This window comes from Eretmochelys imbricata, chromosome 16 (genome assembly GCF_965152235.1).
Source record: "Eretmochelys imbricata isolate rEreImb1 chromosome 16, rEreImb1.hap1, whole genome shotgun sequence".
Taxonomy (NCBI): Eukaryota; Metazoa; Chordata; order Testudines; family Cheloniidae; genus Eretmochelys; species Eretmochelys imbricata.
Genome location: NC_135587.1, coordinates 16647431 through 16661306, shown reverse-complemented (window position 1 = coordinate 16661306; position 13876 = coordinate 16647431). Strand labels below are relative to the sequence as shown.

Here is a 13876-nt window from a genome sequence, read left to right as displayed (position 1 = left end):
AGGGACAAAGCTATCTGCCATTAGGGCAACTTCTTACAAGCTAGAGACTTTCATTTTGCTTACCTGGTGACTGGAGCAGACCTAGGTGTGTCCGAGCTTGGTTTCAGACAGCTTTATCCTGCGGGGGCAACAGCTGCATTGTCATCTTCAGCAGGAAGGAAAGAGCCACCTGCAGGGCTGTGATGTGCCACAGGCTGGCCAGGATCTGCTGGGTAAGCAGTGCTTCCTTGGAAGGGAGATAGGCAAGTCTTTCGCTGGTTTGGGTTCCAAGGGATGCTTCAGGTTAGTTTTCACTAGATACTGAGGGAGGGGCCAGCTGGGGGGGGGGGAAGTGTGTGGTGAGGGTGGGGGGCAGTGGAATGGAGAATAACTCCTTGAAGCACAGTTTTGTATTTGCTCAAAACATTTTATTCCTCTCCCCGCGACCAATCCCCAGGACGGTGGAAGGGCCCAGCTCCACTGCCCCTCATCCTGAAAGGCCACTCCACTTTGGGCTTCAGGTTCTCTTCCCAGTCCTGCTCACTCCGGGGACACCAGCTCCCCCACTTCCTTATGGCCGCTCCTTACCTCTGATGGGAGCGGAGGGCTTTGCTCCCAGTATAGGCCACCAGATGGCGCGAGAGCTCAGGGGCACACAGCTGGCGTTCTGCCCTCGCAGCTCAGAGTCCGGCCAGCTCTCAGGGCGTTGGGCGATGTGTTGTTCAGAAGCACCAAGTGCCTCTGACGATTAGGCCAAGGCCCGTGTGCCTTTGGTGGTAGCGAGAGCACCAATGCCAAGCCCCAGCACCAGGGAAGGGACCGTTTCTTGAAAGAATTCCCTTGCCATTTAAAAACTATCGACAATGCAAGAGGGAGGCTAGTTTTCAGCTTTACCGGAGACTTTTCAAGCGTCAGGAGCTTGCTCTGAGTGGGGACTGGCCAACCTCATGCCGCGGGAAGACTTTTCAAGGGGAAGAGTGCAGCCCGGCAGAGCTCTGCTGTGAATCCCAGCTTTGCGTCAGGGCCAGGGCACCCTGGCTGTCCAGTCTCCAGACTAACCTTGCCCAGGGCCTTTCAAATTCATCTCAGACCGTGCTCCCCTTCTTGATCGTTCGCTTTCCTGGTGGCCAGCCTCTCTTCTGCAAATAGCCAGACATCAGACCTTGTCAACACTGGTTTACACACACTGCTTACTCACGGACTTCCTGCACCAAGTCCCTTTTCCACTGCTGAGAGACCCAGTGACAGCCCTTCTCCCCCACCTCCCCTGCATGGTTTGTTCTTGCCAGGTAAGCTGGAGCTAACCATCCATGTTTTAACTTTATCTTGAGCGGAGCTGCAGCCTTGCGAAGTCCAAGGTGGTGGCAGAGTTTGGGATCCCAGATGGGTCCATCCGCACAGGAAGCCCCAACAGCGTTTCAGTCATGTTGTGGGGGGAAGGGCAGAGCTACCGTGTTATAACAATCTCTCAGCGTTGTCTCTTTGCACTGAGAACTGTGTTATTAAAAACTGTCCTGAGTGGTGCACTAGCTGGGGTGGCCAGCCTCTCAGATAAGCTTCCCCCGGGACTAGAACCCCTGCTGGAAAGGTAATAATAGACAGAGGCTCAGGAACACTTACTGATCAGCAGAGAATTCACGCCAAACAACGGGGGATACTGCCAGAGAAACATTGGCAGCACAAATCCATAGCAAGATTTCCCTGTAGTTGGCAACATTTTCCCCCATTGGGAGAGGTGCTTGTCTAGCAGCATCTCTGCAGGATAGGAGGCTTTGTGTGGGTAGAGGGGACTCATTTATTTTTTGTCAATGAACATTGACCATATTTTGAATCTTGTGACAAGTGATTTCCTCAGCAAAGCTGCCGCTAAAAGAGCACGATGCATTTGAGGAAAACCTGACAGGGAGCATTACCATTTCAAACAAAACAAAAGTATTTTCTCCCCTGAGCATTCACTCACTTTCAGGTTCAATAACCCAGAAAATTGGAGCAACCAACCTGTTAAATGCATCAATCTGTTAAATCAATTCCCACGGTATCTGGCTATGTTTAGGGCTTGTCTACACTTACAATGCTAGGGCAGCACAGCGGTGCAGCTGTAGCGCTTCAGTGTAGACACTCCCTACGCCGACAGGAGGGATTTTCCCATCAGCGTAGGTAAACCACCTCCCCAAGAGGCAGTAACTTGGCCAATAGGAGGATTCTTCCCTTGACCTAGACAGTGCTCAAGGGTGGGGATTTTTCACACCCGAGTGATGCAGTTATAGTGACCCAATTTTCTAGTGCAGACCAGGCCTGAGTGTTTTACCTCCTTTTCCCCCTTCTAATCCTGTATTTCCTGATGCTTTCCCCACCAGTCAACTGACCTCCCCTCTCCCAAAGATTATGGTCCACATTAGGGGAGAGAAGGATTTTCAGGAATGATTTCATTTGGCATGTAGCCCCACCACCTCTTTCTTGCTCTACAATCCTTCCTACCCCAATCCAAAGCCAGCGCAGCATCTACCCACAGCGGGCCGCTATTAACTGTATCCATGTCGTTCTGTTGAGATGTAAATCTAAAACATTCTAGGTGTGGATCTCTCCAAGGGCCATTGTCATAAAATAATTGTGAACTTCCTGTACTTTCGTGTGCATTTTTTGTTGGCTGAAACCAGTCTAGTAAAGAATTAATCCAGGACTTGCTAAGAGTGGCACCAATTTTGCCACTAATAAAATTTATACTTACCTATTGCACATCCCTGCTTTTATTTTTTTTAAACAACCTTCTGCTAATTAAGTAATGGTTCAATCTCACCTGCATATCAGCAACTGCAACTGGACAAATGTTCTGATGAACCCCTATGCCCCATATAAAGGTTTCCGCTCCCTTTATCATGCATGCTAAATCTTTCGGGAGGTCAGGATTCTGGTCCCTTACTGAGCTCTGTTACTAACCTGTTACGTGAGTTTGGGCAAGTCACTTCACCTCTCTTTGCCTTCTCACCCTTGATCTGGTCTGCCTCGAGTATAAGCTAGCTGGGGCAGGGACTATCTCTGTGTCTGCATGTCGCCTAGTACAATGGATATAAGGATATGACAAATTGAGATTTGCTGACTGGTCAAGAAGAAATCCTCTGGACTGTTCCATCAGCAGTGGTTAAGCTCAGGGGGCAGCACACAATGGTCAACAGAGGTCTTAGCTCATCCATCACTCCACAACCAAAGCCTTTTAGGAGCTTGGGAATTTCTGCCAATTTCACGCTAAGAATCCGAGAGCCAGGAGGGAGAATCCTGGCAGCAGCTCTCTCTGGAGCAGTACCCTTCCCAATTTTCAGAGAGAAACTGTGGCACAGACAAGGTGTCAGTGAGTCCGTGTTAAAGCTGGGATTAGGAGGCAGAAGATCCTGGTTTCCAATTTTGGGGTCAGGCCACAAAGCCCTGCCTGCCTCACAGCAAGCACATACCTTGGAACCAACTATGGATTAGCTAGACATTGTTTTAGAAGAACGGAGAGGGACGCCCCTCCACATCAAAGGGGAAGAGAGAATAGAGACTAGATCTTGAATGCAAAACACATGGCGGAAGAAGAAAAGTCTAGGCTCAAGTCCTGCTCTCACTGAAGTCAGTGGCAAAACCCTGACTTCAAAAAGGGACCACATTCAGATCTTTATTCTGTACATTTTTTCCCCCCTGTATGATTTTCAGAGCTAGTTCTAAAGATTCTGGTAACTCGCTGCCCTCTGGTTCTGATCAGCATGGTGAGCAGAAAGGCCTTTGTGAAATATTTCATCCAGAAAGGGGGCCTCATTTCAGCAGCAGAATTGTGGACGCTTGCACCAGACAGAGGTCATCTAAGCTGAAGCAGCCTTGCCAGTAGACCAATGAACTCCTGGTTTTCTTTGACACAGTTTATTTTTAAATATACTATGCAAGAGAGTGCAGAATAAAAAATAACACCCCCCCCCCAAAAAAAACAAAAAAAAAACGGAGAGCCATGTACAGAAACAATCTGTATTGGACCAAAATAAAGGGGAAACGGCCCCTTTGGTATTACAGAAACAAAGGACAGAGCTATTTACACATTGTAAAAAAGACAAGTCTACAGAAGTGTGTAATACTGAGATACAAATGTATAATATAGTGGCACAATATGTTATCGACAAAGTTAAAACAGTACCTCAGAAAAGAGATAGTCCAAGGGGTGGTTTTTTGGTGGGGTGTTTTTGTTTGTTTTGCTTGTGGGTTTTTTGTTGCATGTATGTTTGTATTTTGTAAAGGCAGCCTGTGGTGTTTTGTTTTCTATTTGACTGTCACGTGTTACACCAAGGTGATCTGTGAGGGCGAGAATGGTGTGAGCATAGAAAAGATCAGAAACCACCTACAAAACAAACAGTTCATAAGAGGAAAAATAAAATATCATCGAAAGCAATTAGTGTTTAAGATACACATGGTGGGGTTTCACAGGAGATACTGGGGGAATGAGGTGGGGAGATTGCTTTCTTCTCTTGTCCCGAGTGAAAGGAGTTAAATTGCACTGTTAATTGTTTTAAAGTCTTGTCCTTTCAAGAACACAGGGAGTCACAGTTAGTCCCCAAACCTGCTGGATTAACTGGGAGGGTCAAAGTGAACTGGGAAAGGCTGCCAAGGAATCACAGGTTCAGAAGTTTGTGGCATCCTTCGACAGTCTCCTTGAGAGGTGCACCCCAGGCAAAAGGGGTCCGCAGGCTTCTCCGATCCCTGCTTAATCCTGGACAGAACCACCCGATCATTAGGGTGATCAAGGTTTCCACTGGAATTAAATAAACTACTTCAAAACCCTATGTATAGATTTTAAACTCTTCAGTGGGATTTTGTACAGACACTGAAAGGAAGGGCTCGCCATGAGCTGCTTTCCTCTTCCAACCAGGGCTGTATGAGAGAGCAGCGTCCAGGTCTGATGTAGCCCTTATCTGAGCTCATTACTCCCATGTAGCTCACCTAATTTGACGTGGCTGGAAATCTAACTAGACAAAGAACAGCTCTGCTGATGCATCAGCTCATGCCCATTTGGGATGCACAAAATCAACTAAAACCACGGCTGGAGGCACAGTGGTGTCTTTAAATTCATCCTAATCCACCTCCCCCTGTTGCCACCCTTCTCTCCCTCACCCAGCATGCACTCAGCTCATTGCTCTCACAAAGGATTTGCCACTCCCCCAAGCTTGAGCCTGGCTAGTGTTTTGCATCTGCAAAGCATGGATGTGCTCTTCCTCAAAAACATCACTCCTTTATCGTTACCAAAAGAGATCCACAAACGGACTCCTGTACCACTGCAGTCAGAGGGACCATCCGTGCCATTCCAAACCCACAGTGATTCGTCGGGGGCTCTCGGACATGAGGAAACATGGATTCCTTGACCAGCAGCTAAGGGTCACCGACAGAACCACAGGGAGGATTTTCGTAAACGTATTTCGTAGCATTCTGTTTCATGACAAAGTTTCATTAATAACTCCCCCGTCACCTCCAAATCTGTGGTGTTAGTGTCATGGATGTGCCTGCGGGGAAGGGGACACTGTGACCCCAGGAAAGCAGGGTGTATATTGCTATTCAAACACTCATCCTCGTGTACAACAGGGGCCGGGGGAGGGAATCAAATTGCAGTAGGAATTCCTCCAGGAGGAAGGCAGAATGTCAGCGTCCGTCAGTCCGGGTTCCATCTTAAAGCTCTGTCCAAAACAATAAAATATTATAAAAAGGCCTGGTGTGACCTCAGCATTTAGACTTGTAATCCACAAGGCAACAACTCCACAGACCAGAGGATTTTGCGTATGAGAGAGACAGGGCACCTCGGTGAAAGGGAGGAAAGTGCATCTTGATGAACACCCTACTTTAGGCAGTAGGGCTGTGTTCCACAGTCTGGGCCTTTTGCACATCCCTGTACTGAAGGCCCCTGGGTCCTTTGTCAGTCTACCATTGCGCTTATGCTGTAGTTCTCTCTGCAGTTGGCTTTGGCCTGTTATTTAAAAAAAAAAAAAAAAGAAAAGAAAAGAAAAGAAAAAGAAAAGTGTTACCTGGCTTCTGCTACCTCTGAACAATATCGCTGATTTCTTTCACCGAGCTGAGAAGTTTGCTAAAGTCCTGCGTGGCTGCAGGGCCGCTGCTAGCGGTGGCCGGACAGATCTGGAGCTCCCGAAGGTTATTCTCCAGCTTGTTGATGGCCTCACGGAAGGCAAATTTGTTCCTCATCTGCTGGATGGAGTCCACGTAGCTCACACAGAATGTGTAGAGGTTTTTGCCAGCCTCCAAGACGGCGCTGTGGCTCGCCATTTGTTCGGAGTTCTTGTTGATGGCCACGCGCAGGGCCTCAGTGCTTTCCAGTACCACTCCCTTGGTGATGGTGCCACTGGCTATCCTCTCTGGAGGCTGGCGGGTTTTGCGCAAGGAGACTCTGGTGGATATGAGAGGGATGAAGGCTGTTGATGACGGCTGGTCCCCGCTTGGGGCGGGTGGGGCAGATGAGGAAGAGGGGGCTGGGGCCGCTGTGGTCAGCAGCGGCTTTGTGGAGGACTGTGGCTTTGGTACAGAGGGGAGTCCAGGCTTTTTTACACCCTCCCCTACCTGGTTTGGCTTGGCAGCGTCACTGCTTGCAGTGTCTGCAACCTGAGCCACCTGTTTAGATTTAGTACCAGACCCCGCATCTGCTGCTTCGTGGCTGGGGCTGTGGGATGATTTTCCAGGCTTCCCAATGGAAGCTGAGGAGAGTGGAGGCGGAGGGGCCGGTTTAAGCTTTGATAACTTCATCTTGTCCTTTCCTGATGACTCGGAAGTCTGTTTGAGCCTCCTCATCCTTGGCTCCTCTATAGAAGCCTTGCTGGCCACCACAACCCCAGCAGAGTTGGGTTTGACAGTAGGACCTTGGTCTGTCATCCCAGTGGTCCCTAAGGCACTGGATTTGATGCCATCATCCTTGTGGGACAGGCTGGAGGAAGGAGCGATTATAGGTTGCCTGCGTACAAGTTTTGGTGTCAGAGAGGGTGGGCTGGAGCCAGGGCTGGACTCCGTGTCTTTGAACACATCGTCAGTTGTCTCTTCATTTTTCTTCAGCAGCCGGGGAGGGGGCGTCACCATCCCTCTGACAGCAAGATCCGTCTTGTTCTCATTTGCCCGCTTCCGAGGCAGGGCTGGCTTTTCGCTCTTGTGCCCGCCGAAGGTGGAGGAATCAAACTGCCGCACTGTGGACTGCAAATCCCTGGGCAGCGTCACGGATCTCCACTCCGTGTCCCTGGCTCCATGGGGCACACACGATGCTGAGCAGGACCTCAGGAAGCGCTTGCTGGCATTAGAACTACACTCTTCTTCACCAGTTGCCAGCCGGCTGCTCGTCATGGAGCTGTTTTTTTTCCATAGGTGTGGGGATAAAAAGCCAGAGTTCCCAGTGACAGCTCCGTTAGTGACTCCAGCCCCATTGCTCGGGCCCTGGCACTTTGAGGCATCGATGGCATCTGCAGGGGGCACGATGAAGGCTCCATTGCTGGCATCCCTGCTTTCATCCTCACCTCCACCCTTGCGGTCCGAGTGGCCGTCCATCTCCCGGAAGGAGCTGCTGCGTTTCGGAGGGGCAGGGGCAGTCTTCTTCTTCTTCTTGATAAGGGCACTGAAGAGGTTGGTCTTTTTGTCTTTTGGAAGCAACCGCTCATCTTCATTTAAACTGCTCTCCAGGGGAGCTCTTTCCTTCCGCGGGAGCAAGGGAGAAACAGCAGGTTCGTGCTCCAGAGGGTCTGCAAGGAACAAAAGATTCTACTGAGCTTTGCTTAAAGAAATACAAGTTTGCTTTCCTTTGGGATCACATTGCAGCACCTCCTAACAGGTGCAGGCTCTGTAAACAGAGGGCCGAGTTCAGACCTGGTGCAAGCAGGCACTGCTCCACTGAAGCCAAGGTTGGATTTGGTCCAGAATCTTTGGACACATGAATTCTTGGGGGTGGGGAGTGTTTATAGGATGCCCTGCCAGAATACCTCACCCTTTGTTTTCTCAAGCAGGCCTCTGACTAAGTCAGTCAGACGGGAATTTACATTTAAAATTCAGACACACACAAATTAACCCTCGTTATCCTAGAGTTCCTGACATCACATCTGGAGTTTTCTCTAGCCTTGTTGAGGATAAGCGAACAATAAGGTCAACTTTTTTTTTTTTTGGTCCCTTTGTTGTTTTCTCCCATGTGACTGAAGGTTCATTTTTTAAAGGCTTGTCTGTATCCACACACTCCCTGTTTGGTTACTCTAAGGTGTCCATAATCCCCAGCTGATATGATCCTCTGGTGAAGTGTATGGTACAAGCAGAAATCAAGGTTATTCTAGCAGCTGAATACACCTAACCATGTCGTTGTGAAGACAGGCAGCCTTGCACAATGGAGGAATCCAGAGATAACAGCCTGCTGCAGTGGAACTGCTCTGGAAGGAGAGCGGGGTGGGGTGACCCTTTTTCCACTTACATGAGAAATACTTCAAAAATGAATAGTGGTTTATAATACTTTTGTCAGGAGTCCTGAAGGTCCCAATATTTGAACAACAGGGTCTCTCGTTCACAGGTCAGGCATTAGAATAGTGCTCAGACAGCCTAATTCAGAAGAGATGCCTTCAGGGTATTGTATACATTTACAGCTTGAGTAGGCAGCAAGAGGGGGAGATGGAGCAGGGTTAAATAGGGAAAAGAGGATGCTACATAGTCATATTCTGGAAAATATTCTGGGGTTTGGATCCTGGTTGAGAGGAATTCTTGAAAAAAAGGGAAATTTCAGGATTGCAAAGTCACACTTTTTTGGACATGTGTATTTAAACCAGTCACATGCACCTGAACACATCTGGAGGAGCATAAGCAAAAAGAGCTTTTAAAAAAATTTGGAAGGGGACACCCATTTCTGAGAGCAGATATGGGTATGTGAACTCCTCTGCTCATTTAGGAACCAACATGAAAAATGTTTCTTCTCAACACTGATTTTTCAAGAAAACAATGACTCAGGTCCCTAACACTCCTTCCCAGGGACCAACAACTCAGTGATCAAGACTTAAACTCAAATTTCTCACTGAGTGCTTGCTACTGATGGGAAGTGATGCTCACAGGTCTTGGATATTTGTAAGCAACTGGAAATGGGAAGGGACAAAGGACATTCTATAGGTACCTATTGTGAAGTTGACACAGTAAACACAGCTTCCAGGTTCAGACATGGCACCAAGACACACCTTCTCCAGAAGAACCATCAAGTGTCTGTATTATATAAAAAGAGGAGTTTCGGTGGTGACCTCCTCCCAAAGAGGAGTTTCGGTGGTGACCTTCTCTCTCTCCTATGCATGTATGCCTATGCACACACACAGAGGTGTGTACACAGAGGTATACTAAAGATCTCCAAGATCCCAAGTCCACAGAACATACTGCTTACTCCCGATGGGACAGCTGAGCAGGCACATTTAACAGGAGTTGGCAAGAACCAAGAGATCAAATTTTTATTGGGTTTTTTATTTTTTAAACTTTGCATTTCAAAATGCTCTGGATACAAATTAACTGCCCATGCTCAATGTTTTGTCATTGTTTCAACTGCCTCAAAATGGAAACTACACGCTTTGAAAAACTGATTGAAAGGCTGTTTAATTTCGTGGTAGATTTTGTAAATACCTCAGTGTCCCTTGCTGAAACTATATTTGATATCTGCCACAAGTAATACGCTTCAGTGTTTCAAAACAGACAAGTCTGGACCGTATATACCAGAGCCCTGATCCTGAGCAGTGATCCAGCCTCTTTGGACCACTCTGGTGATGTAAAGGGGCTGGCAGCCAGGGAGATTCCTCTCTGCTGGGAATTCCCCCAGCACTGGAGCAACTTCAGGACAGTGCAGCGAGTCCTACCCTATCCCTTTGATAACTCCTGACACAGGGGTGAGAGAGACGATGTGCTCAGAGTATTCTGTGCTATGGCACTGTTCCACTGGGTGCCATGGGGAGCAGCTGTAAGCTAAAACAGCCCTCAGGGCTGCTCTAACTTTCAGCAGGGGCTGCACCAGTCCCTGAACCAACTAGGAAATCAGGAGGTAGAGAGAGAACACAAAAAGGAGATATCCCCCCTTCCTGGGCTGCATGGCTGCTGCAGCTCAGAATCTGCAAGTAACACTGATTGCTAGCAATCTACAAGAAGTGCTAGGAGCTACAGGAACAGAGTCCCAAACCCATTGCGAACCTAGGAAGAGAAGTGCCTAATGACAGGACACATCCAGAGAGCAGGTACCTATCATTAGGCACTTTTCCCATGTTCTCTCTGGGTCTGGGCCTCCATTTTATTTCAATCTGTCTCACTGGAGGGGAATAATTGCTGTAGCTAGAACATACCACATTCCCCTTGTCCTTTAGGATGCGCCATCTCCATGGTCTCACTGGCATCTTTGCTTTCAGCAGCTCTCCTGGATGATCTCGTTTTGGTCGGTAGTTCTGGAGCCTGCAGGAAGTTACTCACTACGCTTCTCATGCCTTTTTTCCCCAACTCTTTCTCCACCTCTGAAAGGCAAAGAAAAGAATGATCACAAGGAAAGCGCGCAGGGGCGGGGGGGGGGTAGAGATAAAAGGCAAAAATACTAAGCTATCTCTGGACAACAGGGGGGAAAAGACAAGCTGACAGCACCCAAGGGAAGGGGGTTCAGCCAGACAGAAGGCCTGTTGGTAACAAAAATAATACAAGCATCTGCCTGCTCCATCTTTTTTACACTGGGAAGTACAACTTACAAACAAAGCTTCACTGCAAAGCAACTTGGTGGGGATGTTCAGATAGAGCAATAAACTACGTTACAGTGCACTTATGCCATCGCCCCCATTCCCAGAAACAGTGTGATGAATAGTGCAAGTGGACTTACCGTCTGATATGCTGGATTCTTGAAACATCGTTTCAAACGCTTGGTGGATTTCAGCAAACGAGGGCCTATCAGACGGGCTCCACTGCCAGCCTGAAAGAATACTTCTACTCAGGACTTCTAACAAGCCTTACAAATATTCATTAAGCCTCACACTACCCCTGTGAAACTAGTTCAATATCATCAGCCCCCTTTTACAGGCAGGGAAGCTGAGATTTAGATGTTAGCCACCTGATTTTAAGGACACTGGGCACCCTCAGCTCCCACTGACACCAGTGGGAGCTACGCCTACACAACAACTCCAAAAAAAATCAACCATAAACGACTAATGGCCAAGGGGATTAAGAAAAGTCGTTCCCAAGACAATTAACAAGGCTCCCTTCCCCATCCTAGACAAACGTGGACACCCAATTCTTTATTTAGATTCCCAGGAAAGAGGAGACAAAGAAACTTGAGTTAAACAACACCTTCCCCAAGACCTGGACAATTCCCACTCCTAGTAGAGAAGAAATACCCCCAAGCCAAGTCTGCATGTCTTCGGAACATTTACATCTTCCCGGGACAGCAGAGTTTAAGACTGTAACCACGTGGTGCATCTTCAATGGGAAACTAACAAAGGCTCCTTGTGCCACAGTGTTTAACCAGACCCTTGTACAGTGCTACTACCTCTTTGCAGAGCTCCATCAGCTTTCACATTTGTCTCTATATGCTTTTAGAAGACTCACATGCTCTCATGAGCTCGTAGACTTTCTCAGGACAACCTTCAGGGCGCTCCATGCGGTAGTCTTTCTCCAACAGCTCGTACACCTGAGACAGGTCAATTCCAGGGTAAGGGGACATGCCGTACGTTGCGATTTCCCATAGCAGGACGCCAAAGGCTGCAATAGAGAAACCAAAAGGCCTTAGAGTTGTTTTTTAAAAAAAGAAAAGAAAAAAACCCCAATAATCTTGCAAGTTTGCTGTAAGTGGATGCACAAAACAAAAATTCCTGGGCACTTAAACAAGCTCCCTGTTCTAGGTGGCTCAAATTCCATGCTCAGCAGCAGGTCAGAAACTAAAGTAATGTAACGAGCTTTTTCATCAACACAGACAAGTCTCCTGCAATACGACAAGATAGAATTAGACTAATTTTTAATGTATCAGCTGTCTCAAACCTGAATGTCTTGATATCCTTCAAGTCCTATTAAAGGCACAATTAAGAGATGCCATTGTGGATTAATTGAAACTGCTTCTCTGCTACACTGCAGTCTTGCTGTAAATCTGACTGCTCTTCTCATCTCTATTTTCCCTTTTTCTCTTTAGGATTCCCATGTCCAACTGATTCACTGTTTACGGGCTGCCCCCGTTCTAGGAGTATCAAGATATACAGAAGGGAAAGCTGCGGTCCCAACATTGTGATGGAATTCACAGCGATAGCTGCCAACTAGGCAAGAACTATGAGAGACATCTGGTTACAAGGAAAGTTTAACAGAAGGCACCACAGCCAAATAAAAATAACTTCTATGATCGGGATGCCCTTTCTGTATTGAACTGTGGTGAGGATGTGAGAGAGCCCCATGGTTCGACAACTAAACTGGGATTCAGAGTACAAAGGACAGACCCCGCACCAGTTCAACAACCTGCACATAATTAGTTCGGTCATTGTATTCTGTTTTTAGCCTGAAGGGAAGGCAATTATAATCCTACGTAAGTACAGAAATCACATCATATTATATGATAAACAACCAAGGGCAATTTAAACCAGCCACTTCCATGAGCATTTCTGTTTGAATTCTGTCCTCAGGCAGTGGAATGAAAGTTAGCAAAATCCTGCACCCACAGCAGTTGTAGTGAGTGACTGGGAGAGGGCTCACTTTATTTTGAGTCAGATCCCAACTGATCAGGATTTGGCCCAATATTAATTAAAAATAACCTTGCGTGTTTAGAATACCTTTTCTCCCAAAGCGCTTTATCATTTCAATGTACACAGGAGTCACCCCAACCACTGAAGTACAGCAGCATCCTTGATGGATCATGGCAACTGTTCACAGCAACACCACACACAGGTTTAGGATAGCACAAAGAAAAATTAACACCTTATCCAATAATACAGTACCCAGAGCTTTGCCGCCATCACCAGAACATTCACAGCATCAACAATCCCTTTTCAACATCCTAAGAATAAAACCCCACTCCAAGCAGAACTTGCCATAAGACGAAAAGGAGAACAGCCAGAAGTCCACTAGACACTTCACTACTGCCAAACTGACTTTATGTGGAAGGAACTTGGGGTCAAATCTTCAGAAAGTCTTACATGCCACTGAATCCTAAATGACAGGTTTCAGAGTAACAGCCGTGTTAGTCTGTATTCGCAAAAAGAAAAGGAGTACTTGTGGCACCTTAGAGACTAACCAATTTATTTGAGCATGAGCTTTCGTGAGCTACAGCTCACTTCATCAGATGCATACCGTGGAAACTGCCTTTCCACGGTATGCATCTGATGAAGTGAGCTGTAGCTCACGAAAGCTCATGCTCAAATAAATTGGTTAGTCTCTAAGGTGCCACAAGTACTCCTTTTCTTTTTGTGAATCCTAAATGTCTATGGTCACTTATGCAAATGGGTCTTGGATTCCTAGGTCACTTAGACACTTTTGAAAATTTGCCCCTCAGATACTGTGATGATCAGCAGCAGTATAAAACCTCAAGACAGACAGACAAAGTGCACTGGGAATTTAGGGAGTTAGAATGGATAGACTTCGGCTATATCATACAGGCTATCTATCCTGTTCTTATCAAAAGTATTCCAGGCTCTTCAAGAGTATCAACATGTCTTCAAGTTCTCTCTCTGCTTCTCATCTCATTCAAAGGATTCTTTTAAAAATGAGCTCAGAGCTATCACTAGGCACATAGAGATCATGTTTAAACATCTCAGACTCTCATCCTCATCCTAAAAGTAGTTTACAGAGCCAGTAACCTTCAACAACATAATGCCCCAAAGTACCATTCTATGGCATTGATTCAGAGCTGGCTAGGGCACCTATCCTGCAAACACGCATCTGCTTAATT

The 13876-nt window shown here is 47.1% G+C and overlaps 1 protein-coding gene across 4 annotated transcripts in view; it reads right to left on the bottom strand.

The window, feature by feature from the left end:
• Window positions 1-3856: 3856 nt before the first annotated feature.
• Window positions 3857-13876, bottom strand: part of ABL1 (ABL proto-oncogene 1, non-receptor tyrosine kinase) — a 120624-nt gene continuing 110604 nt past the window's right edge. For 3 of the 4 annotated variants that reach the window (XM_077835870.1, XM_077835872.1, XM_077835871.1), the window contains 4 exons: window positions 11557-11709; window positions 10835-10924; window positions 10317-10481; window positions 3857-7718 (listed from right to left, as the gene is read on the bottom strand). In XM_077835870.1, the coding sequence (XP_077691996.1) occupies window positions 6022-7718; window positions 10317-10481; window positions 10835-10924; window positions 11557-11709 (2105 nt within the window). In that variant the 3' untranslated portion in view covers window positions 3857-6021. Of the gene's footprint in view, window positions 7719-9118; window positions 9205-10316; window positions 10482-10834; window positions 10925-11556; window positions 11710-13876 lie in introns of all 4 variants that reach the window. The other variant, XR_013348185.1, reaches the window with a different exon arrangement.